General features: G+C 36.7%; 1 protein-coding gene across 1 annotated transcript in view; it reads right to left on the bottom strand.

The window, feature by feature from the left end:
• The window catches only part of LOC126968663 (uncharacterized), a 109,593-nt gene that overhangs the window by 57,702 nt on the left and 26,645 nt on the right, over positions 1–25,246 (bottom strand). Inside the window, exons 5-10 of the mRNA XM_050813694.1 lie at positions 24,087–24,223; positions 23,124–23,269; positions 21,667–21,821; positions 21,136–21,207; positions 18,706–21,047; positions 8,336–8,520 (exon numbers count right to left, since the gene is read on the bottom strand). Of these exons, the coding sequence (XP_050669651.1) occupies positions 8,336–8,520; positions 18,706–21,047; positions 21,136–21,207; positions 21,667–21,821; positions 23,124–23,269; positions 24,087–24,223 (3,037 nt within the window). The remainder of the gene's footprint in view (positions 1–8,335; positions 8,521–18,705; positions 21,048–21,135; positions 21,208–21,666; positions 21,822–23,123; positions 23,270–24,086; positions 24,224–25,246) is intronic.

Below are 25,246 nucleotides of genomic sequence, written 5' to 3'. Positions count from 1 at the left end.
ATAGTAATATTCTTTTTTTAAAGAATTGAATAGAATTAGTACTTTTCTAAAACTTAAACCGAACAATTTTTCAATTTATTATGTAAATTTTGAATAAACAAAAGAAAACCAGTAAAATAAATGCCCATTTGCTTAGCTTAGCCACATGATCAACACAAATAATGTAGGGTTGGTTGTAGCGTTTACAATCCTAGTCAGTCCGCGCCTTAACTTCTTGCGTGCATCATACATAAGTACACACAGATTTTTTTTATTTCTAAACTCTCCCATAAACAAATGAAATAAATTAGAATATTCATTGACTATTTATTACTAGTAGTGTGTGGGTGGCGGTTGTTACTAGCCATCAAGAGACCAGATCGCTAGAATATGGCTGCCTCCATAAAAAACATGTTGAGGCAAATAACGGAGCCGTTTTTCGTGCAGTTTTATTTTAATGTAGGCCGACCATTAACTAAAACCGGTCAGAGATTGTGACGAACTAGGAAAGGAATCCTGTAATTTTATAAGTATAAAAACTAATTAATGATCGCTAGTTAGTCCAAGCAAGTAAAGTAGGATTATATAAGAACTGTGTTTCGTTGTTCAATCGGAATCTATGTAATAACATCTTGAACTTCTCGAATAAACAAAAAAATAACATCCAAATTCTTTGAGTTTTCTTGAGTGTTAATTCCGTCAAGATTTACATAACCAGTAGTTTTTAATAATATACATGACAGCATTATTCTATATCGACTTAAAAAAAAAGAGTTTAGCAATTAAACAGAATGTTTTTTTAATTGTTCTTATTACCCCTTATCTCCGCCGTTATAGGACCGATTTGAATTTTTTTCATTTGAAAGAGTTATAAACCCAGATTGTCTCCATTGTAAAAAAAATACATCTGATGATGTAATCTATGAGTAATTGAAGGAATTCTTTAAATTTTAAATAAATAAAATTTTATTAGTAATTTGAAAGTAATATTTTAAAAATGTTTTCAACAATAAATCAACAATTTATATATCCAGAAAGTACAATTTGGTAAAGTGGTATTGGTGTAGAACACTTCAAATAAAGTGCAGAACCTTTCTACTAATTGAAATAAAGCATTTCAAGGATGCCGACAAGTTCGATCAGCAACAATTGTACAGGAAGCGAGAATATTACCCACCATGGAAAATAATGTGGTGATGAAGCCGGAAATTAGGTGTCGGAACTCCTTAATAAAACTATTTATTCTTAATTTTTATATAATAATATATTAACTTTCTGTAACAGGTTGATGTTGGTTCCTAAAATTTTCAGAAGTTTGCGTTATTCGTTATTTTTTTTTTGGGTTTCTTCGTCCATTATTAGGACAGGCAAAGGGTTCAAGCCCATACATCCGTATTCATTATGTAATAATTAATTGTCAAGGCCATCTTTGCAAGATTTTTACAAACTTGTTCTTGTTACAAGTAGAATAGCACGAGGAATAAATCATTTTAATGATTTTTGCTTCGTTAGGCCAAATAAGTATAACTTATTGCGTGTATACATAAGTACACACATATTTTTTTTATAAAACACCGGGCAGCGGCAAACGGGCAAGTAGCTTAAGTGATTGAACGTGTTGACGCAACCCCGTGGATATTAGCAGGTGATTATTACCAGGGGTTAAGAGATACCTTGTCGGCCTCTAAGTTGGAACTATGCTCTTATCTTGAAGGCCCCTAAGTCGTATCGATTCGGGAAAACTGTACGAGACACAGACATGGATCCAAATAGATGCCGCGAGTGTATGTACTTCGCGTGTCAAAAAGACGACAAAATGAGGAGCAATTCTCTTCCTTTGACGCTTTTATTTTATTTTTTATTATGATTTATAATACATTGCCGATTTAGTGATAAGCAATACCGACTATTGATGTACTGAAAACGTCAACTAATGATGAGGTGAGTGGCTAAACGTTAGGCTCGATGCACTTGCATTTTTAACGACGTCACAGCAGGTACAAAAAAAGGCACACTTGGTTTTCATACAGAAGGAGGGTAGTGCGTTATCAAAAAAAAGTTATGAAATAGGCGTTACTTTGCGGAAATCCATAATTATTAAAATGATTTGAGTTTTCTTTAGTGTTATTTCCGCCAATATTTGTCTTTTATACAATTCGACACGTGTTTGAGTCTCGTGCCAGATTCTGGCGAGACAACACGTCCTGAGGATGCCTCGTGTAGAGGCGAAACACGTGTCGAATTGTTTAAAGACAAATATTGGCGGAATTAACACTAAAGTAAACTCAAATCATTTTATTATTTGCGTTATCTGCTTGGATCTATGTCTGTACTACGAGCCAAGACATTCCTTTCAAAACACGTGGCTGTAGAACGACACTCGTCAACATGATGAAGGTGGTATTTCGTATTTTGATGATAGTGGATTTTGTACCTGAATAGTATCTCTCGCGATACTTAACTACTTATTTCCGCTACTAGGTTTAAAGATCTCATTAAAAAAATATAAACTGTGACTTACATGAGAACAATATTTTGTAAATAATAATCTATGAATCGTATTATTAGCATAGGTATAAAACTAAATATTATTATAAGTGTGTGCACTAGAGAAAATAAGTGTCATCTGTAATACATTTGACTTGAATAAATTAAAAGTGACCAAATCAAATCAAATCAAATCAAAAATATATTTATTTCATAGCTAAATCATATTACACTTGAAATATATTACATATGTCACACAGCTCATTCGGAGGGCAGGTTACCTCAGAGAAGAATCACCAAGAAACTCTAAGGTTGCTCATTTCAAAACAGATTACGTTTACAAGTACTTATTTTTAATGCACTTTACAAATAATTTCAATTACAATATGTAAGTATATGCAAAGTGACGCAACGAAAATACTCAAACGTGAAAAACTGAAAGGCTTACACGAGTAAGTTAAAAAAAAAGTAAACTTATACTTATAAATACAAATGTTATTGAGTACAGTAGATGCATCTTTGATATCCGAAGATCCAATATACAGCATTTTGCAGCTTCATAGGTAATTGTTTTCAGTACATAATTAGTCCTTCGCTAATATATAAGTATCGTACTAGTATATATACATATGTTTATAAGCATAGAGCTGAATATCATTACTCAATTGCCGTATTAGGCAACTAATTAATTGAAAAAAAAAAATTAAAGACATACCTACTTCATTTATTTTACTAAAAAGCGCTAAGTTAATATTATACACCACGCTTTAAAGTTAGTGGTCGTAATTAATATCTATAATAGAGTGTATATTTTGTTATTTAAATAAAAAATAATTAATTATCTATAAGTATCAAATAATATAAACAAACTTTTGTAACTCACCAGATAATTATGGTAGGTACATTTACATCCAATCACAAACACACATGCACAGTTGTTCACAAACAAACAAACACAATTATCCCGAATTAGATCGATCTGTGGATATTATTCAATGACAATTATATTGTTAGTACCTACTAGTAAAATGTAATAATATTGAAGAATACGTTTGACAGCGACACACAGGCCAATGGAGCGGTGCTGCCGGTAACACACCACAACACTGAATAGTGAATACTGATGAATGGTAGTCGTGGTCGCGGCCACAGTTCAGACATAATCAGTGTGAATGAGTACTATTAATCTATTTAATAATACGTAAATCGAAAACTTTGTGCCCATTTTTTCAAAAATGCGCGAACGGATGGCCGTGTAATTTAACACAAGAAGCGTATAAAGCTATTTTTCTTAAATAAAATGCCTTAAAAATACATTAAATTAATTAAAATAAGCTTGAACACATACATTATAGAGGTATATTTTTTGACAAATAAACCCTAATTAAATTCAAAAAAAAAAATACATGAATAATAGTCGAATTTCGACTTCTCGGCCACCTAGTATTAATAATATTAATTTATTTCCCTTTCGTCTGGCTATACACGCCGGCCGCTAAAGGATTTTAAGGCAGCAAATCAATGCACGAAATATTTGGCACAAAGTACTTGATAAGAATCGAGAGTAATTACGAGTATGAATTAAAAAACCCACACTAATATAAACGGCGCATTATGTATGTACCTCAACCAACTCAAAAGCGAGGCCGAGATGTATAAATATTGATAACAGCCGTGTCGACAGGATCTCTTATGTAATATAGCGTGTGTCGTGAATTAGGGAATCAAAGTCCAAAACGAATTAGACGTGGACAGATTGATGTATTATTAGTGTCAATGTGTCAACAGTTTCGCGCCGCCACCGCAGTTTTGCCGCGACTACGATTCATGCAATTTGATCGAAATATTGGCATGAAATTAATAAAATATCGTAATTAAATAATTATAATGTAATATAGTAGAATAGGTACCTATTTAATTTGTTTAATATAAATAAACTGCTGATACGTAAGTGAAATGAAAACCTATGAACTGCTAATAAAATTAGACTGTGTCTAATCGGTCTATGACTGCTGATCGCCAGGACGGCACGGGGTGAGGCAGAGGGCGCGGGCGGTGCGGTTCGTAGGGACCGTTCATCGTACACTAGAACCGGTAATAAGCTTAGATATTCGTCTTCCGGAATTACTTGGGATATTAAAAGGCATTTATTTTCTCAAAATTGATTCCTTTAGAATTCTTTTTGATGTAATTTCTAATATAATATATACTACTACTGCTTCGGAAACAAATGGCGGTCTGATAGAGAAGATAATATACAATATTGTACTGTCACTGCTATTGTTACAAAATACTTGATCATAATCTAGTCCCAGGCTGTTGGATCACTTAGATATTCAACTGTGGAGTAGTAGGATTTACGACAGAGATATTTTTTAATAAAACATTTAAATTTATTTATAGATAATGCCTGAACAGTGGCTGGGACTTTATTATAGAAGTGTATTCATTTACCCTTAAAACTATTATGTATCTTATGAAGCATACTAGAATTAGTTACAAGCAATCCCTTATTTCTGGTGTTATAATAATGAAAATCACCATTAAGAGCAAAAAGGTGACGATTTTTGTGAACGTATATTAAATATTCATAAAACTTACTAACGGGAGAGCACGCTTGGTGTTCTTTAGCCGAGTATTGGAATAAAATCTCACAATGCGAATGTGCTAATAAAATATATCGGCTTAACTGATCATTATAATAATATATTAATTACGGTCAAGAACAGGTTATATTTTTTACAGACGGACTTCTTACCAGTAGGAGGCATCTTTGCACAGGAAGCCAGCTAGATTATGGGTACAACGGTGCCTATTTCTGCCGTGAAACAGTAATGTGTAAACATTATTGTGTTACGGTCTGAAGGGCGCCGTGGCTAATGAAATTACTATTGTAGTGCCGCTCAGAATTTTTGGGTTTTTCAAGAATCCTGAGTGGCACTGCATTGTTATGGGTAGAGCGTATTAATTACAAACAGCTGAACGCCCTGCTCGGCTCGTCCCATAATTTCATAAAAAAAGAATTTCTGCAAAAAAAAAGTCTTACGTAGACTTATAATACATACGCTATATTACCACTAAGATTTCCACTTGATTCAATACGAGTTGAACATCCTGTAAGCGTGTGGGAAGAGGGTTACAACTAGAACTAGTTTCTGTGATAATGACCAGAGACTCAGTTAATATTATATTATTGTCTTATAATGACAGACCACAGCTCTCAACTGAACAACTTTAATACTGATACAGTCACGCAATCAACGAACAACACATACAAAACAAAGACAAAAATGTAATCATTGTAATTGCGTACATTACACTCGCACAGCAATATTTGCAGTTCGCCAAGTGCAAATGAAATGTTATAATCTTAATTCTGTTTTTATTTCGTAGCGAAGAATTATCTAAATTACTCCTAAAGGCCGGAACGCATTACCACGGTGCTGCACTGTGCGTCGCCGAATAGTTGCCTCCGAGAGAATATTTTGACGCGCAGCGCGACACAGCAAGCGGCGCGTCGCTTCAGTATGCAGTATGCGTTGTTGTTAAGTTTATAGAATTTTGTCTTCGAAATTTAAATTTAATTTTTTTTAATTTAATACAAAGGATACAATAAGGGATATTAGCCTTATTGATAACGTGACCTTGGTATTCAGCAATCCATTTCTTCTTATTTTTTTTCATGTCCATAACTCTTTTCTCTTCTGCACACAATAAAGAAATAATGACCAAATCCTCGTCACAATAACTCATCTTGTTATTTTGCTCGTACGCAAACTGGTACATACTACATAGTAATGACGCGAGCTGCCGCTTTTTTGCCGCCGATATTTTACACACCTTTAGTACCGTTTACCTGCCAAAGCCACTGCAACCCAAACTTCATAATGGTCCATTGCATCGTTCTTACGTGTGTTGGGAGCATGCACTGACAAACTTTCAGCTTTTATAAAATAACGTAGGTCTGGGGTCCACGGGCTCTTGCTCTATTACTGCAGTTGTAATGCGATAGGTACCGTCGAGCGTAGTGCGGTCCGGCCTTTAATGTCACTGTCAATACCATTGCCTGCAATGCCTAGTTCATTTACTCGTAGATATGGTACGGAAAATATGTTCACGCAAATCATTTTATTATCAATGTTAATAAAATCTCAAACAATGGAGACAGTCACTTCACGTCGAAACAAAGATTTATATGAATATCATCAAAATTCTTAACGATAAACCAAATTGAAAATTATACACGTGGTACTTTAGTACACCGACCGTGTCGCGAATTATGAAACTATTTTGGGACGACTTTAATTGGTAGGTTTTTTGTTTCGAGACGTTGTAACACGAATTCGCCAATCATGATACGTTGCTAAACGAGTTCGAGTATTTTTTATTAGTTGTTACTTATTAACGGTTCCAAATTAGCGGGTATATTCGTTTTTTAATCGAGTAAATGATTCATTGCAGAGAAAACTTCAAAAAATACAAATGGCCTTGTTGACCAACTAACGTAATTAATTAATTTAATTAACCAATCAACTAAGTACTGTGATTCCTCTGGTGTTGCAAGAGAATGTGGGCGGCGGTGATCACTTAACACCAGGTGACCCGTACGCTCGTATGTCCTCCTTTTCCATACAAAAAAAAAACGTCAGGGTATCGAATTTGGATGTCAGCGCACGTACGCATCGAAAAAATTCATTAATATATTATATTGTAATAATATATTTCGTTGTGAATTGATAGTTAATTGTATAATGAATATAAAGGATTATTTTTTTCAAAAGATAAATCAGATTCCATAAAAAATATTCAAAAATAAATGGGAACGGACTGTGCACCTAAATATACAATATGTACGTTTTTATGTGAGTTTTCCTGAAGTACTGTGGCATGATGCGTGTAAAATTCAGTATTTGTCTTATTCCATTCGATGACAAACCCCCTTATTCATAATAGTCTGCTAACTTAAAGCATTCCTAATTCTCACTCTGTCTTCTTCTATTGACCTTAGACAGAATGAGAAAAACCACTCCTTAGGGGCTGTTTAAATTTAGCGGACCATTATGTCTAAGGGGGAAAAGATTTAACTTAATTAAAACGATAGTGAGCAAAATACGCGGGAAAAGTCGCAGGCGCCCGTTACTCGATATAATAATATTTGACTTAGTCTGTCTGTAGAACATCATTCCATTTTATAGAGCTTATTTGAAGGCGTTTCACAGGCGATATTATGACAGGACAGTAATGAAACCTTCCAAAAAGGCGACGTAGTTATAACTTTCTAAAAGATAGGTAAACCTCCTGTGATTACTCTGACGTTGCAGGAAAAGGAGAACGTCGGTGATCACTTAACCTCAGGTGAATCGTACGTTCGTTTGTTCATCTCATACCCATAAAAAAGTCTGTACTAGCCAAGATTTGAAACACTTGAAATAGAAGTTGAATTTTACTTAGTACCTACGTTTATATTTTCTTTGACTACAGATGTACGAGTACGTGTTTCGCGTAAATTTTAATAATAATATTTTATACCGCGACCTTTTATACAGAGTGGCCCAGGCGTTGTTTTGTCTTTTTTTATGATAATAAAGGACGAGACGAGCAGGACGTTCAGATACGACATGCCCATTACAATGCAGTGCCCCTGAAGATTTTTGAAAAACCCAAAAATTCTGAGCGGCACTACATTTGCGTCGTCACATTGAGACATATGATGTAAAGTCTCATTTGCCCAGTAATTTCACCGAAATACAGTAATGTTAACACATTGCTGGTTCACGACAGAAATAGGCGCCGTTGTGGTATCCATAGTCTAGCCGGTATCCTGTGTAAAAGAGCCTCCCACTGGTTCAAGTAGTGAGCAGGGACTCACCTTGTGCGCTGCGAGAGGGGGCGCGACGTCGCGGCGCAGGGCGGGGGCCGCCATGCCGGCGAGTGCGTCACAAAACGCCCGTAGGCCGGCGGCCGCGTCTCGCCACCGCGGGCCGCCGGCGCGGGCACATAGCACGCCGCGTACGGCCGCGCAGGACGCCGTCCGCGACGCACCGCATGTCGTCTCTGAACGGGACATAGCCAATATCAATACAATATTCCTGTTTAAATTAATTTATCTACACCCATGCTTTAAATCCTCTATTAAAGATTCTGAAAGAGTTAGCTTATTGCCAACATTAAAACACCCAATGTTCTAATAACCATTACATCATCCAAACGAGTGTTGTAATGTTGTACTGAATTTCATAACAACACTCCTATGTTTTTTTTTTCGATCCCTTCATGCGCAATGAGTTTCAACAAACAGCCACATTATTACATACTTATTATTACTAACTATTAACTAATTACCAATATAATTTAAAATAAAATTTTATAACAATTTAAAGTTGATTATAGACTTTAAGTTACATAAGTTTAATTAATTATTACATATAAAAGGAAAAAAGATATTTATTTATTTATTTCTATAAATACCGCGTGTTTTTTATTTATTGTAAAGTTTCCGAAGATTACGTTTAAATTCTTGTAGACTATTGGAAAATATGTCTATGTTCATTATTTCTTTATCTCATTGTACTGCCTAAGCAGTCGTGGTACTGGTGAAAATGAGCCTAAGTTTGTTCGATAGCATGGTATAGCAAAAATACAAAAAATGTTAGCAGTAACTAGTAAGCTAACTTTTCCAGAATCTTTTAGAGGATTCATATTCTGGGTGTAGATAAAGTCTTGTATGCAACTGTTGATAATTAGGTATTAAAACACTCATGTCATACTATTATCACACTCGGCATCGCCTCGTGTGATAAATCCACATTCGTGTTTTAATACCCCTTATTACACAACAGTTGCATAAATAACTAAAAGCGGACATTTAGGAATTTTACTCGTGCGCCGAAAGCTCCGCACTGATAAAAGTAAATAAACAGCACAGCTTACACTCGAAAGAGTCTTTTTCCTCAACTATTTCTGTGGTTTCATCAACAGTTTTCAGATGTTTCGGATTTGACTTTGTTACTATTCGATTCGGATCGTGTTGATAGCTATAAGATATTTTGAATTCATTGTTTTCTCACTCCATGTATGGGTTAGCCTGTTCTAATAATGTTCTGGTTTATCCCCATCCAGGCTTTGTTAGTCTGTCATTTAATCTATTGTTCGTACACAATAATATTGTTAATTTTAACAATAAACCACTACTTTCTACCAACAAATGTCAAAAAACTAGGTATAGGGCATTTTTTGTCATTATATCATTTAAAACTGACATATTATCTTGATCTACGACCAGTACAGATCTCTTGTACAGCGTAGGAAAGTGTCAAACCTTGTCTTTTTACACAAACTGATTCATAGCCACATAGACAGTACTCTATTATTAAGTAAAATTACCTTGGCTGTCCCACGGCATTGCAGCCGTATTTATAGAAAAACGTTCAGTCTACCCTCAACACGCACAAATTATGGTCAACATTCTAGTTTATATCGCATTTGTTCTCTGTATAATGAAGTCTGTCAGAAGGTAGACATATTCAATCCGTCAGTTCTTGGTTCAGAAGACTTCTGCTACAAAAAGCGGATTATTGACTTCGGGACTGTGGGCTACATCTAGCTTAAGTTAATGTTTTTAGTTTTATATAAAATCTAGAACACATTTAAAAGCATGCTGTGTTCACATCCAAAAGGAGGCACTCGCCCCAACATGTTAACGTATTTTTCTGTTTTATACAATATTAAGAGTGTATCCCATTTAGTGAACCTAATAAAAAAAAGTATTATTGATAAAAAGTTCAAAATTTTGTTTATCAAATCTGGGTACTTTAAGGCAGTTATTACATCACTGCATTAGATTAACATTGCAAGAGGAACACAAATTTTGACACGGTTAAGCACAGTTTAGTAGTAGTATACGACAGTGATTTTATATCTCGAATTTATCTCATTCTTGATAATTTTTCGCAGTAACAACAGTAAGGTGAAACTCTTTCCAATGCACGCGTAGATTTGAGCAACAAATAACTTCAACATACACATTCCTGTAAATTCGACATCAATTTTGATAGAGATAGATTATCCATGGTTGCGGATTCACATTTCAGTCTACAACTTCCGCATAGTCAAACACCTAAAGCTGGTGTAAAATTTTATACTCACGAAACAAACAAAGCCAGATTCCGTTTAAATTAAGATGAAGAGATAGACTTAAGTCCGCTTAGTACTTATATGCAATATATAATGTTTTTAAAGTGATAGCCCTTACTTCTAGGATAAATACACAAATAAAATTTGAAAAACAAAATTTTATGGACGATACGGGACTCGAACCCACCGTTACCCACAGGTTATCAACTGTAAAGTAGATCCTGTAGATGAAGCCACAACCTGAGAGTGGAAAAAAGCAAGGCTTGGCTCAGTTGGTTAGAGCACCGGCACGGAACGCCGGAGGTCGTGGGTTCGAGTACCGCATCGTTCATAAAATTTTGTTTTTCAAATTTTATTTGTGTAATACTTATATGTTTAGTTTGCGCAAGTGGAAGTTATTTACGGCACCTACTCTATGACTGCAGTGGAAAGTGTTTGTCTTTATGTATATATTTATGTTGGTATCATGTATTTTTTTTTATTATATTTTTTTAATTGAACTAAAACTTATTTTGTTTGATCATTAGGCGCTATGAATATAATTAGATTTTATGTAACATTTTTCGTATTATTTTATCATTGTTCTTTACCTTCACTTTAAAATCTAATTTTCTTATTTTATTTGTATTTCTGGGACTAGCTTGTAAACGCTTTGGCTAAACCTGTAAGATTACAAGTTTATATAATATTAAATAAATAAATGTATATTAAATGGGAAATTATTATGAAATAGATTGATTTGAGCTGAAACACTATTTAATCTGATTCGTGTACTTATAATGTTATAAGATACGAAAACAAAAACCACACTATGTCCTTGATACATCAAAACAAACAACTTTATAATTATGTATTTTAAACGTATATTCTAAACATATTCTGTAAGTTAATGATATAGTAACAAAAGTAGGTAAGGCATGATGCAACCTTGGTTATAACACGCAATCTCGTCTTTCAATAACATAATAATATGTATTATAAATAATAAAATAGAATTAATTATAACCGCGAATAGATGTTAAGTGCGAAAGTTTGTGTGCTTGAAGAATATTGTAGTATTTTGAGGATCACCGAGCGGCGGCCGAAGCGAACATTCTACTTTTGTGTTAAGAAGTGATTTTCAAAATGGGGGGCGTGTTAGTGTACTAGGCAAGTGAGTGGTACAACGCCTAAAAGGAGCTAGTTTTATGTGTACTTGGACACTGCTGACCCATTTCCCCCTCCTTGATCTACGTTTAAAAATAATCCATCACATTGAATTTAGATCCTCATTTAATCATTCTCTTTCAGCTAGGATTTACGATTACTTTCATATAGATTATTTAGATGAAATAGTGTGGCGGGGCAAAGGTGGATAGAGACTGCAAAAACCAAAACTAAATGAAATTCTTTGGAGGAGGCCTTTACCGAAACGGGGTCCATACAAACCAGAGATAGTAACTAAGACATAAGATTCAATAAATTGTAATTTTTGCATGGAATCAAATAAAGTATAATATTTTTTTGGTAATTAAATACAAACACAGAATAAGAGAAGGGTAAATAAAGTTTGGATACCCTGGTGTAGAATAAATAGCAGACATAATGGACGCACTACGCAGGCAGTGGAGACTTGGTACTTCAGTTGTTTTATGTTAAGGCGAAGAGTAAGCAGAAAACACGCAAACATAGTGTTTTTAGACAAGTTTTGTGGTGAAAATATAGCATTTCGAGCTATGAACATTACTTAATCCTGTTACACATATCCTTAAGTCTTGTTTGTAGGTTGCTAATGCTTGCTGTTGGTTATAATTAACACTCCCGAGCCTTTTTGAACTATCACTTTTCTTTGCAGTTAAACAAGTTTTTTGGCATGGCAGGACGCATATTTTAGTACTACTCTCAGAAAAGTTATGCTTATAGCTTGTACTTTTTTGTGTAGGTACATTTATTCAGATTAGTAGTGAACAACGAGGATTGTACACAAATAAACTGTTTTCCACGCAAGAATTTTTAAAATATTAGCTTTGTTATATACATGGCAAGCCGGCAGCCGTGAACTCATATCGCTCAAGGTCGCTAGCATTTAGTGTCGCCTTAAACGAGGGCAAAAGAGAGTACCGGTTAATTTGATGTTAAGAGATGCCCACAATCTTTTGTCACACCAGAGGACTACCTGAGCGTTGCCGCCTTTGTAGGAATATATTATATACATTATATATTTATATTATATAACTCGCTTAGTTTTACGTTGTCTATTTAGGAAAATAAAAAATATAACAATGCGAAAATTTTAATGGACATAAATACTAGGTACCTATATATTTTTATGAAATTTATAAATAAGCTTTTGTTTTAGATTAGCTAATGTGTTACAGAAACCCCACGTAGATATATCTAATGTCAAAGAGCTACAACCCCCATTAGATTTATCTTTGTTCTCTTACATACCGAGTTTTATCATTATTTCATTACCGACAAGGATCGATCCTATTATAATCATAAGTTCCTAACCACTTATAAGTCCGTCAACTTAACTCGGGACTTTGCTTTTCTTTTACATGGAATGACAGTTCTAGGAAGTACGGTCAGCAAGAAAAACTCAACAAAAGCGGTTTCATCAAATGTAAAATCATATTCCAAATTATATCAAAATCAAGACAAACCTTCTTAAAAATATGTAGTTGAGCAATGCTTATATAATCTAAACGAATTTTTTAACCATAGATAATTGTGAGATCTAGATATAATATAATATTAAAGTAATAATTAGGAGTAATTTTCTTCTATTATACACCAAATTTTATTTGCAAGCCGCCAAGGGCTTCAGATATCGTCTACGTGTATCACCATTTTGCATTTTATATCGAAATGACTTTCATTAAAAAGATTTTGAAGTTTTTAATATGAATTTATCCAGTGTATATATAATAAAACTGATGAAGGATGATTTGGGAAAAAGATAGATGACCATAATTTTGTATTAAAGTTTTTGAAGTCAAAACTTCTGTAGCCGCGTTGGGCACTTTTTCAAAGGGGAAAATCTTATGGGTTCGCGTCACCGAAATGCTTATAGCAGTATATCTGTAGCTGTGCAGCTGACATAGTGTGCAACATTAGTGTTGTGTATTTCTTATATGTGAAATTGAATGGATTTAGTGAAAAGGAATTATTTTATACTATTTTTTTGGAAAATGTTTTTTGAAGTAATTATATTTAAAATATTTTTTTAAGGAATTTTTATTGAATAGAATAGAAAAAACAAAATATCGATACCAAACCACCACACGATTATTAAATAGCAAATCAGAATGAGTAAGAAAATATTAGATTGAATATTGAAAATTTTTTTTTTTGGAAATTTGATGAGATATTTGTTTTAAAAATATATTGCAGGGAAACTTTCAAATATTTAAGTTTGTCCTGTACTGTAATGAACTTTAAAATTTCACTTCGACATTCCGGATTTTTTTCTTATTGAAGGTGCAATATAAAAAAAAATTGAATTTCTCCAGCCGTATCTATAACAAAACCGATTCTATCGCTGGTAAGCTATACGTCCGCGTCGTCCCATTAGCAGACAACGTGTACGGATAAGGTGAGTTACTGTCGATAAGTTAATTGCGACAGAAAAGTAAACGATAGTTACGATTTTTATCTCAAGTAGGCCACAACCGGAGATAGACCGAATATTGTGAACGGCTGTAACTCATCAGGTTCGATTCTTGCGACTATCGCCGATATAAAACTTGAGAAAAAACATGACGGGTTTGAATGAATGATACAACAAAGACTGTGTAGGACATGCGCAATAGCCAATTACGGTGCGAGCGTTCTACAGTTAATTATTCGCTAATTAGTTATTACAATAGTCTAATGAGGCACGCAATTTAATCTGTGTTCGATGAAACTCAAGAACCTGGGCAGCACGTGAAGTAACAAGTGAAATCAGAACCTTCATTTACGTTATCGTATATTTTAAAAATTTTAAAAGTGGCAGTGGGAAGGGCACGTAGTTCGACGGACAGATGGCCGTTGGGGCAGTAAAGACCTCGATTAGCGACCACGTACCGGAAGACACAGTGTTGGTAGGCCCCCCACAAGATGGACCGACGATCTGGTCGAGATCGCCGGAATACTTTGGATGAGAGCAGCGCAGGACCGATCGTCGTGGAAATCTTTGGGGGACTCGTTTGTCCAGCAGTAGACGTCGTCCGGCTGATGAGGATGATGATATTTTTAAAATAAGCTAATTTTTTTCACTCACTTTTAACAATTTTCACGTCAGACCAGTGGGAAGTTCCTTTGCACAGGATACCAGCTAAATTATGGGTACCACAACGGCGCCTATTTCTGGCGTGAAGCAGTAATGTGTTAGCATTATTCTGTTTCGGTCTGAAGGTCGCCGTAGCTAGTGAAATTACTGGGCAAATGAGACTTAACATCTTATGTCTCAAGGTGACATCAACTGAACGTCCTACTCGTCTCGTCCCTTATTTTCATAAAAAAAAGATAAACTAAGTCAGTAAAAACGATGAAAAAAAAATAACTAGTTATCTTTATTACGACATAACCGATAAACACTGACATTATACTGCAGTGAAGCCATTATTAAAATACCATTAGTTATGAGATGCAATGTGATTGCAAAAGAAAATGTGTCTACGTTAAACTATCCGGTTCACTCTAGAGTCTAGAATCAATGGTGCCATAGATAATGACATTTAGGTATAATATTAATAACGGAAAACGCAACGTGTTTCATTTAGGTCGCGTATGCCGCCACCGGCGTTTTAGTCGTGTTATTATACTATATTATTATTACAGTGTAATCATTTTTAATAAGAATGGGCCAGTTTCATCTATAAAATTTAAATTATGAAAGCATATTATTTATAGTGTTTTTACCATAAGAATTCAATTCTAATTTGTTGTAAAATCTTAAGTATTATTTACATTTTCAAAATTGAAATCATAGTTTTATTATCTTTATGTCGCGCGACCGAAAACGTCGACCACCATTTTGTGACGTCACTATAGCAGAAACAATTTGATATTAGAAACACACCAACGATATGAACTATCAAAAGTCATTTTATTTTTAGAAAAATCAATAAGAATTGCTCTGCACATTTGACGTTGCTTTGTTTATGCTATTATGACGTCACGATCATTACGGCTCCCGTTTTGGCGCGACTATCATTTCAATTTTAAACAGTTTTTCTTAGCACAACATTATTTTTATAACTAATAATAATAGTACTGACACACTCTTACACAAATTATCTTGCGCCAAACTAGACATAGCCTGCTATGGGGACAAGACAACGATATATTTAATACAATATACTTACTTAAACATACATAAATACATATATAAACATCCATGACTCGAAAACAAACATTCATATTCATCATATAAATGAATGCACCTACCGGGATTCGGACCCGGGAGCTCTATCTCAGTAGGCAGGGTCACGAACCACTGGGTCGACAAGGCCGTATCACTATTAGTGAAACTTGCGGCAGACCGTGTTATTTTATGGATGAGGAGCACAAACGAGTGAACGTGTCACCTGATGTTAAGTGATCACCGCCGCCAACATTCTCTTGCAAGACTAGAGGAAAAACAAGGGCGTTGAAAGCCTTTTAGAATAGTGTACCCTCTCTTTTTTAAATCATATCTTACTGGAAACACAGCACAAGGACGCTCCTTCAACAGCTTGGTTGTATGTGGAAGAGAGTTCCTTGCAGACCGCACTGTGGGTCCAGATGTTGGGGATGATATCCTAATTTGTGGCGTGTCGTGCAAAGTTGAAAACGGCGGCAGGAATCAAGTCAAAAAGCACTGCGGAACACTCCTAGTTATAAATGCGGTAGACGACATGCAATGAAGCGACGCGCGACGTCTCTATGCAAGACAAACTGTTACTTACTACTAAAGATGGTCTGGGAGTTTTTTATCAGTTCTTCTCTCCCCAAGTCCCTTTACGTAATTGATGTAGCTTCATGATATTTACCGACTATTTTTACAATGTTATGTTGTGGTCACTCCCTATGGTTAATAAATATATATCGATGCATTCTTTTCCATCGCGAGTCTATAACCAGTTAGTCGATAATGAAGATATTGTGACCGGTCAATTTGTAGCTCACTTCCCTCGGTTTCCTCAACTTATAAGGTAACTAATTAAATACGTACACAGTTACGAGGGCTGCACTAAAAGTATCGGGAATAAAGGAAGTGACACAACATAACTATTTAAAAATGTATTTATTGCTATTCGAAGTATTCTCCCCGAAATTTGACACATTTTTCCATACGATGGAACCAATCATTGAAGCAACCATTGCATTCGGAAGTTGGGGTCTCAAAATGGCCGTTTTGTAGGCGTCCACAGCTTCTTCAGGTGATGAAAATCTCTGACCACGCAATTTATTCTTTATTTTAGGGAAAGTATAGAAATCATTAGGGTTTAGGGTCGGGACTGTACGGCGGATGGTCTAATAATTCTATGTTTTCTTGCTCTAAAAACTCTTTTGTTCTGTGCGCGGTGTGAGAACTCGCATTGTCGTGATGGAGGATGATGCGGCGGTTGCAGTTCTCTTTACGGAGTTCAGAAACGACCTGTGGCAAACAAATGCTAGCATACCATTCTGCATTAACTGTTCTTTGTTCCTCAAGAGGAATAGTCGCAACATGGCCGGTTTAGGAAACAAACGTGGCCACCATTTTTATAGCAACACTCCGTGAACGAACAATTTTTGTTGGCTCTAACTCATTTTCGAACATTTTTCACATTTCGGGGGTTTTTTTCGGGTTCGTACGCGTATATCCTGATACGATGTTGTATACAGCATTTGAGGATCCTGCGTGGAATCTTTCGAGAGTTCTGACGCACCAAGTAACGCGAGCCGCTTTTTGCTCTTCACAGAGCAAATGCGGTATCCATCGGGAAAACAACTTATTTACACCTAATTGTTCATGCAAGATTATTTGTATTTGACTCATGCCAATGTCTAAAGTTGCCTGAATTTCGCAGTATGTCGCAGCTCAGCATCAACGTTTTCTTTATTCGAGGATTATCACTGAGCTTGACACGTCCACGTTGAAATTCAGCAAACCAGCGATAAATTGTGGTTTTGGATGGGGCTTCATCACCAAATGCAGAAATCATCCGGTCAACACACTGTTTTTGTGTTAAACCACTTCGAAAGTTATAATAAATCATCGCTCTAGAATTTACTCGAGTCAATTCCATTTTCTCAACGACTAAACAAGTTTGAAAAGACCTTGTGACAAGACCGAGAATCTTTTTTTAAATATATAAATGGTATTCGATTTTTAAAACCAAGGAGTTTTCAATTAAAAAGATTTTAATATGACAGGACCAGTGGAAATATTCCATTCCCGATACTTTTAGTGCAGCCCTCGTATTGTTCTTAAAAAGTACAAAATGTATATGCGCAGATATCGCGCGAGTTGAATGCAGTCGGGGCCTGAGGTAAAGAGCACGCCTATACGCACGCCTCGCCTCGCGCGCCTGCAGTGCTGTGTCGTATTTCATCATTCATCGCCAAGTACGAGAAGTGGCGAAAAATTTTTTAGACACGTGTGTTGAAGAAGAACAAATTTGGAGATTTAATTATTAGGATAAATTCATTAACACACTCGTGATCATGGTCATCAATTATAGTTAGGTCACAACACTATCGCATTACTGAACTCTGCATTCAACTTGCGCGATATCTGTAGTTTCAGTGTAACAGGTGAATTTAGTTGGATAGTTGTTCATTTTAGTGTACCAATTGACTTCTTTACAAACACATATCAGCATTTAAATTTTACCTTAATATGTATTGACTATATATGCAACTTAAATCAATTTCACAGGTCCGCACCAAAATATTCTAGTACTTGCCCTAAAATAATTATGGGAATTGCTACACCGACTTCACTTTGGTACCATTAGCCCCATGCTGTTGTGTATTTAACAATTTAGGTATTCAATCCTGTGATATGCAATGGCGTATCTGTGATGGTATAGCGACAGTAATGAAGTCAAATCGATTCTGAATAATTAACTACTCATAACGAAGTGCATAAACATGGTATTAATTACTCACCGGAGACGGCAAAGTGGACAGTCAGTAGCGCCTCCACGATCTTGACCGACACCTTATTTTCCGCGGCACTCAGCGGCTCGCACGCCTGCTGCAGTAACAGCTTGAGCAGCCGGAACGTCTCCAGAAAAACCGGCTCCCGCGCCGTCAGCTCACAGAACAATTGGCTGCGCACGCATAGGGACGCGCACGTGCTCCAGAACGTCCATACACCCTTCAACAACTCCACCCGATTGATGTCGCCTAGCTCAGAAACTGATTTTGAAACTTTCCCTTTCGTTACAGAACTCGACCAGTTCCTGTTGAGCGATGCGGACAGAATTTCACATTCTTTAGTTATATTGCACAGCTCCTCGAACAACTCCGGTAATATACTCTCTCTGTACATGCCGCAATACCTCTCTGTCACCTCCGATAGTGATTTGAACAGCATCTGGACCGAAGCCAGTGTGTTGATTTCTCTGCAGTACGCCAGCTCGACGTTCTCTTTGTTCAGCTTATATATTTCTACAATTATGGCCATTTCAAGAATCGCACAGCATTGATTAGAAAATTCTGGAAAAGATATCAATTCTAGTACGTAACTTAATCCGCCTTTCTGTATAAACTGTTCGGCGAACGGCACCGTGTTCAAAAGATTAGCAAATATGTTTAAGCAGGAGACCGTCAAGAAGTAAGCGGCTTCTTCTAGTTTTATCATGTATCTGTGTTTAGTTACGATAAATGTGGGATATATAACACTAAATAGCAATTCGTACTTCATCTCCATGCGACATTTTGGGGTCACCTTGAGCAAATGTGAAACTGTCGCGTGTAGTACGTTTGTGTGATTGTCCAGTTGAAGCAAAGAGTTGTAGTGTATAAGGAAGGACCAAACGTTCTTTCGCTCCATGGGGCTCACGCCGTGTGCACAATATTTCCTGCCCAGGTTCCTATTATCGTCACTCTGTTCGCAGACAGAGCAAGGCAACTGCTCGGTCACTCGGGGCACTAGGACACTCGCACCTAGATCTCCGAATACCGTATGCTCCAGCAAACGAAGACAGAGCGCCGCCACACTGCTTCGCGTCAACATCAGCCGCACGATATTCTCCATCAAGTAGCTTGGTGAGAAACAGCAACACACGCCGCACTTTAACATAACGTGAAGTAGTTTGTTTCTCAACATCTTGTGTGCTGATATCTCCTCGTCAGGTAGAAGAGAAGTCAAAGTCCCGTAAAGTACTGACACGCAGCAGGCCGAGGGAAGCGGCAGGCCGGTGCCGGCTTCGCCCAGGATGTCGTGATGATGATGCATCCCGGCCCCCACGCGTTGACGACAAGCCTTGTGTCTGCTGCGGGGGCAGGCTGCCGAGTGGATCACTTCGCTACGAACTCTCTTCATTCCGCTTATCAGTTTCCCGATAGTCTCTATCAACTTCTTAATCAATAGTACTTTTTCTTCACCATCGATGTCAGGGATGCGAATCATTAGTCCAATGCATTCTTTGAGAAGTCCGCCTTTTGAGCAATCGCCGTAAAGTTTGAACTGATCAGTGAACTCCCTGAGCTTCTCCACGGAACGACACTGCATGAGTAAGCAATGAAAGAAAGCAGTAATAGAGTAAGCGATTCCGAATATAAATTTTAACGTATTCCGCGATTCTAATGAATGAGATTTTTCCTGGTTAATGTTAAGTCTGTTTTGCTTGTCAGATTTTGTATTATATTTGGCAGTCAACTTGCACACGACGTCTTCGAGAATTCGTAGCAGCATAGGAAGTATTCCGACGTTAATCAACTTAGTACAGAGGTCCGAATGAACCAGAACCTGGTTTAGAGATATAATGAGAAGTTCAGTAAGAGCCACTTTGACTCTCGATAGCTCCAATGGCTCGTAAGCGGCCGCTTGCGAAGGCAGGGAACCAAACTGCAGAGAGCATAGATTCTTGAGAGAGAAGTTGATGCATTGCATCGATATCTGCGACCCCTCCGAGCCAGACAGACTGCTCTCAGCCTTACATAATTCTTGCAGCAGATCAATAATTATAAGGGTGAATTCGAACGTACTCATTTCTGAACTGATGATTTCTCTGTGCTTCTCATTCATGTAGTCTTCAGCTTTTGGTTTAGCTTTGCGCGGTGTATGGAAAGGGTCATAGAAGGTGTCATGCGGGTAATCGGCCAGAGATCGGACGGGAGTGTCGAAATAATTGAAGTCATCGTTATTGGAGCCCACTTTCATGGTCATGGATCGGTTCAACACTTGGAGATCGTCGTCGGAGTCGGCCGAGTTTGAAGAACTACCTGAGCTTGACTTGTTCAGCACTTCAGTGTCGCAGGCCTGGCGGGTGTACAATCTGGACCTGTGGATAAATACTGACATTATTTATCTACTATACTTCCTGCCGTTATTCGACTATCAAAATATATACTATTATATTACATACTTACCGAACGTTTGGAGATTTTGCGATTGACACTGTTGCAAGCGATGCTACTGCCGATCTTGGTTTTGACCATATCCTAATACAAAATGTAAAAACAAATGTTAACTTAACTATTATTTTTAAGTACGTATAATATAAGCTATATTATGAATTATATTAATCATCCACATATGCTCTGTCGGCGCCTTTATTTTTTTGGGAAAATTTGTGATAAATTTATTAGTCTTATGACTCATATTAATTCCACTATCTCGTCTGTTTGTCCTTCAATAAATCTAGTACTGCTTGACCTATCTTATTTTTCGTTATTAGACATGCAATCAGTGGTGTAAAACAGCCAGAGATAAAATCGAATTATTTGGCAGAACCCTTGGTAAAAGTAAAAGAAAAAATTAAAATCAAACAATTTTTGTATAATACTGAATCTGAATAATAACTTTAATATTAAGTACATGTAACTGTGCAAATAAAAAACAGAGAAAATTTAATATGACATCGGTCAATCGATATGGGCGCCACCTCTCACCTCACTCACCTGTTTGAGAAGAGCTGATGGATGGGTGCGGGAGAACGCGCGAGGGGCGGGACGCGAGGCGCAACGCGGGGCGTTGTAACGCTCGGGCCGGCCACAGTCAGCTCGCCGAACAGCCATATCAGCACCGAGCTCAGCTGCCGGCAACAGGAAAGACCCTGTTGCGATATGAGCTTTAAGACCTGCCTTTGAATACCGAATACTCACTGTTATAACTGGTTTTTCGGAGCAGGACGTTCAGCTGATGGTAATTGATACGCCCTATCCCATAACAATGCTGTGCCGCTCAGGATTCTTGAAAACCCCAAAAATTCTGAGCAGCACTATAATAATTGCGCTCGTTACCTTGAGAAATAAGTTTACTCATTACTGCTTCGCGGCAGAAATAGGCGCCGTTGTGGTACCCATAATATAGCCGGCATCCTGTGCAAAGGAACCTACCTCCCTCTGGTTATCACTAAATTAATATAACTAGCAGTTCCAAAAAATATATTATAGTGTATGATATAATACGTCGGATGGTTGTTGTAGTTTTAATTCATTCAAATCACATGTTGTAACTAAAAAATCACATATTGACCTTGGAATATTTAGTTTAAACCTAAACGTTCGGTTAATAACATAATTTTTGTTTCCAATAATGCAGAAAAGAAAATTACATCGGGTGTTGTCTTATTTTTTTTTGTTGTTATCAATTATTATTAATCAATATTTTTTTTAATGTTTAAATACGACTCGTACGCCCTGCAAGAGCGGCGGGGCATCGCGGACAATGGTGACATAGTGATGTAGACGGCCTCATCTGATAGGGGTTTATACTTTTGTATTATTTTTGTCTCTGGTTCTGGTTAATACCTGTTTTTAACTTACTTTTAGATTTATTAATAAATATAAAAAGTTTACTAATAGTACATAGTTTAAGAAATATTAATTATGCAAAATGAAAGCTGAAAGACCCAATAAATTAATCTACAGATATCAGGCGAGTTGAATGCGGACAACGGGATGTATGATTATACCGCTCTTTACCTCAGTCACCGAATGCATTCAACTCGCGCGATTACTATATATCTATATATATATATATATAATGAAAATGGTCTTTGTTTGAAGCTCTTTCACGCCAAAACCACTAATCGTATCGACATGATACTACCACCATTCGATGCGAAATTTATCCTAGATGGTATATGGCTACCTATTTTTCGAATTTCAACGTTCGTTCCTTTTAAAATTCGCCCAACGAAGCGGGCGGGAACGGCTAGTATACATATATAAAATTTTCGTGTCATAATTTTAGATGCCATACTCTACCGAAACGGCTTGATCGACTCTAACGAAAGTTTAAATGTATACTTGTTGATCGGTTGTAATGTAGTTGTTACATTGCACAATTTTTTATTATTTATATGGCAATACAACGTTTGCCGGGTCAGCTAGTAAATATATATAATCTCGACCTCGACTCCGAGCGCCTTGAGCAGCAGCAGGCACCTCCAGGCGAGGCCAGCCAGCAGGTACTGGCGCAGGATCTCTCCGGACTGCAGCCCCCCGTGCCCTCTGGACACGTCACACGACCCGCCCTCGACAAGTCCTCTTGCATCTTCTTTAAATACAAATTAATTATATATTTGTTTCAAACGTATCGTAAACGCACTTCCCTGGGAATGTACTTGTAACCCTGACAACGAGATTCTAAAAAAATATGATGCTGGGTTGAGGATTCTGGCGTAACCAATAGCGCTATTTTTAAATTGATATCCCTAACTTCTGGGATAATTTAAAACAATTTAAATTTATTCAAACAAAGTAAAATTTTATAACTATATTAACAATACTATGACTACATAAAATTAAAACTATCATTACGTGGAAGTGTACCAAGAATGCATTTCCGCGTTGGATAGGCTAGGCTGATCCGTTGCCCGAAATAACTGCCAACGCTTGGGTTTCCAGTAGCCTTATTGAGGAGCGACGATAGTACTTTGTACATTCTCCGCGCCTCTGGTCCCCACGGGCTAAGAATTGAACAAGACTTACCAAGATTTACGAACCGTGCGTCACTCGAACGATTGGCTTAGTTGGTAAGAGCGCCCGGGCGGAACCCGAAAGGTAGCGGGTCCCGTATCGTTAATAAATTTTAGTAACAAATTTTATTCACATTAAGTATTTAAAGTGTCACTTAGTATGCAGTCCAGTATTTGTCCAATTTTGGGTAATTATGTTTCGTTTAAATGACATATTTTTTTTTTCTAGTTTTTAACAGGCTTAGAAGACCACTGCAACTGTTTTCAATGCTTTATTAGCCTTTTAATTAGAACCCCCCCCCCCCCCCCCCCCCATCAATACTGACGATGTTCTAACATTAATGAACTGGTAGTCATATAGGAGAGAAATGATTAATTTTCTGTATTATTCCTTACCCGAGTTTGTATCTGCGAGTAGTGTCAAGTCATGAGCGGCAGCGGGCGGCGTGTAGTGTGTGTTGATGGCGGAGGTGACCCGGTGAATGCCGCACAGCAGTTCGCAGCCCACCAGAGACACCACGCCGCTCAGTGGACTATAAGAGTTTGTAAATACGAATGATAATAATTATTTAAGGCATTTATTGGAACGAAGTTCCTTGCGGCAGGCTTGGAGGAGATAGGGATTTTGCTGCGGGACCGAACTGAAAAAAATGTGATAGTAAAACCGTAAGAAAAAGTCCCTGGAGTAAAACCGTTAAATGAGACGTGCGCATTGCGACAGTCGTATACACAAGTGAGTAGTGTATAATACCTTTCTCTTTCTAATGGACTTTATTATGTGAATCTTAGCAGGGTTGACAATTTGTCATTGGCAATCAAGTAATAGATGTAATATAACTTAAAAAAATTAAGATGGATAGCAACTCTACAATTGTTCCATACATTTATATAACATTACATTTTGGTTGCATTAAACTGTATCGTAATTTAAAAACCCTTCTAGAGATGGCAGTAATATGCATTCGATGACCACGTAACTTTACTACGGCATGTAAGATGGCGCCACGTTCTCTGTTTGAAATTATTTTTACAATTTTATGAAATCTGATTTGAAAAATAAACAATTTATTTAATTAGTGCAACGAAAGTTGTCGCATAAAAAAAATTGAACACGATTTTTTTTTACAAATTGTGTCGATTCTACATTAGCCGAAGGAACTTCGTTCCTACCTGGTGTCCCACGACACCACATAATTTTTTTTCTCAAAATTTATTCCTTTAGAATTCTTTTTGATGTTATTTCTAATATACTAGACGCTACTACCGCTTCGGAAACAAATGGCGCTCTGAGAGAGAAGAGGCGGCGCAAGAAACTCTCCCAGCAATTTTTTTTGCGCTCTTTTTAATCAAATTTACAATATTTTATTGTCATTTTTATTGCTATAAAATAATCATAATCTAGTCCCAGGCTGTCGGATCACTTAGATATTCAGCTATGCAGTAGTAGGATTTACGACAGAGCCATTTTATAATAAAACATTTATATTTATTTATAGATAATGCCTGAACAGTGGCTGGGACGTTATTAAAATTAAAACACATACTAAAAGCCAGCT

This window comes from Leptidea sinapis, chromosome 16 (genome assembly GCF_905404315.1).
Source record: "Leptidea sinapis chromosome 16, ilLepSina1.1, whole genome shotgun sequence".
Taxonomy (NCBI): Eukaryota; Metazoa; Arthropoda; class Insecta; order Lepidoptera; family Pieridae; genus Leptidea; species Leptidea sinapis.
The sequence above is the reverse complement of the archived record's forward strand: the minus strand, read 5'-3'. Positions and strand labels throughout refer to the sequence as shown.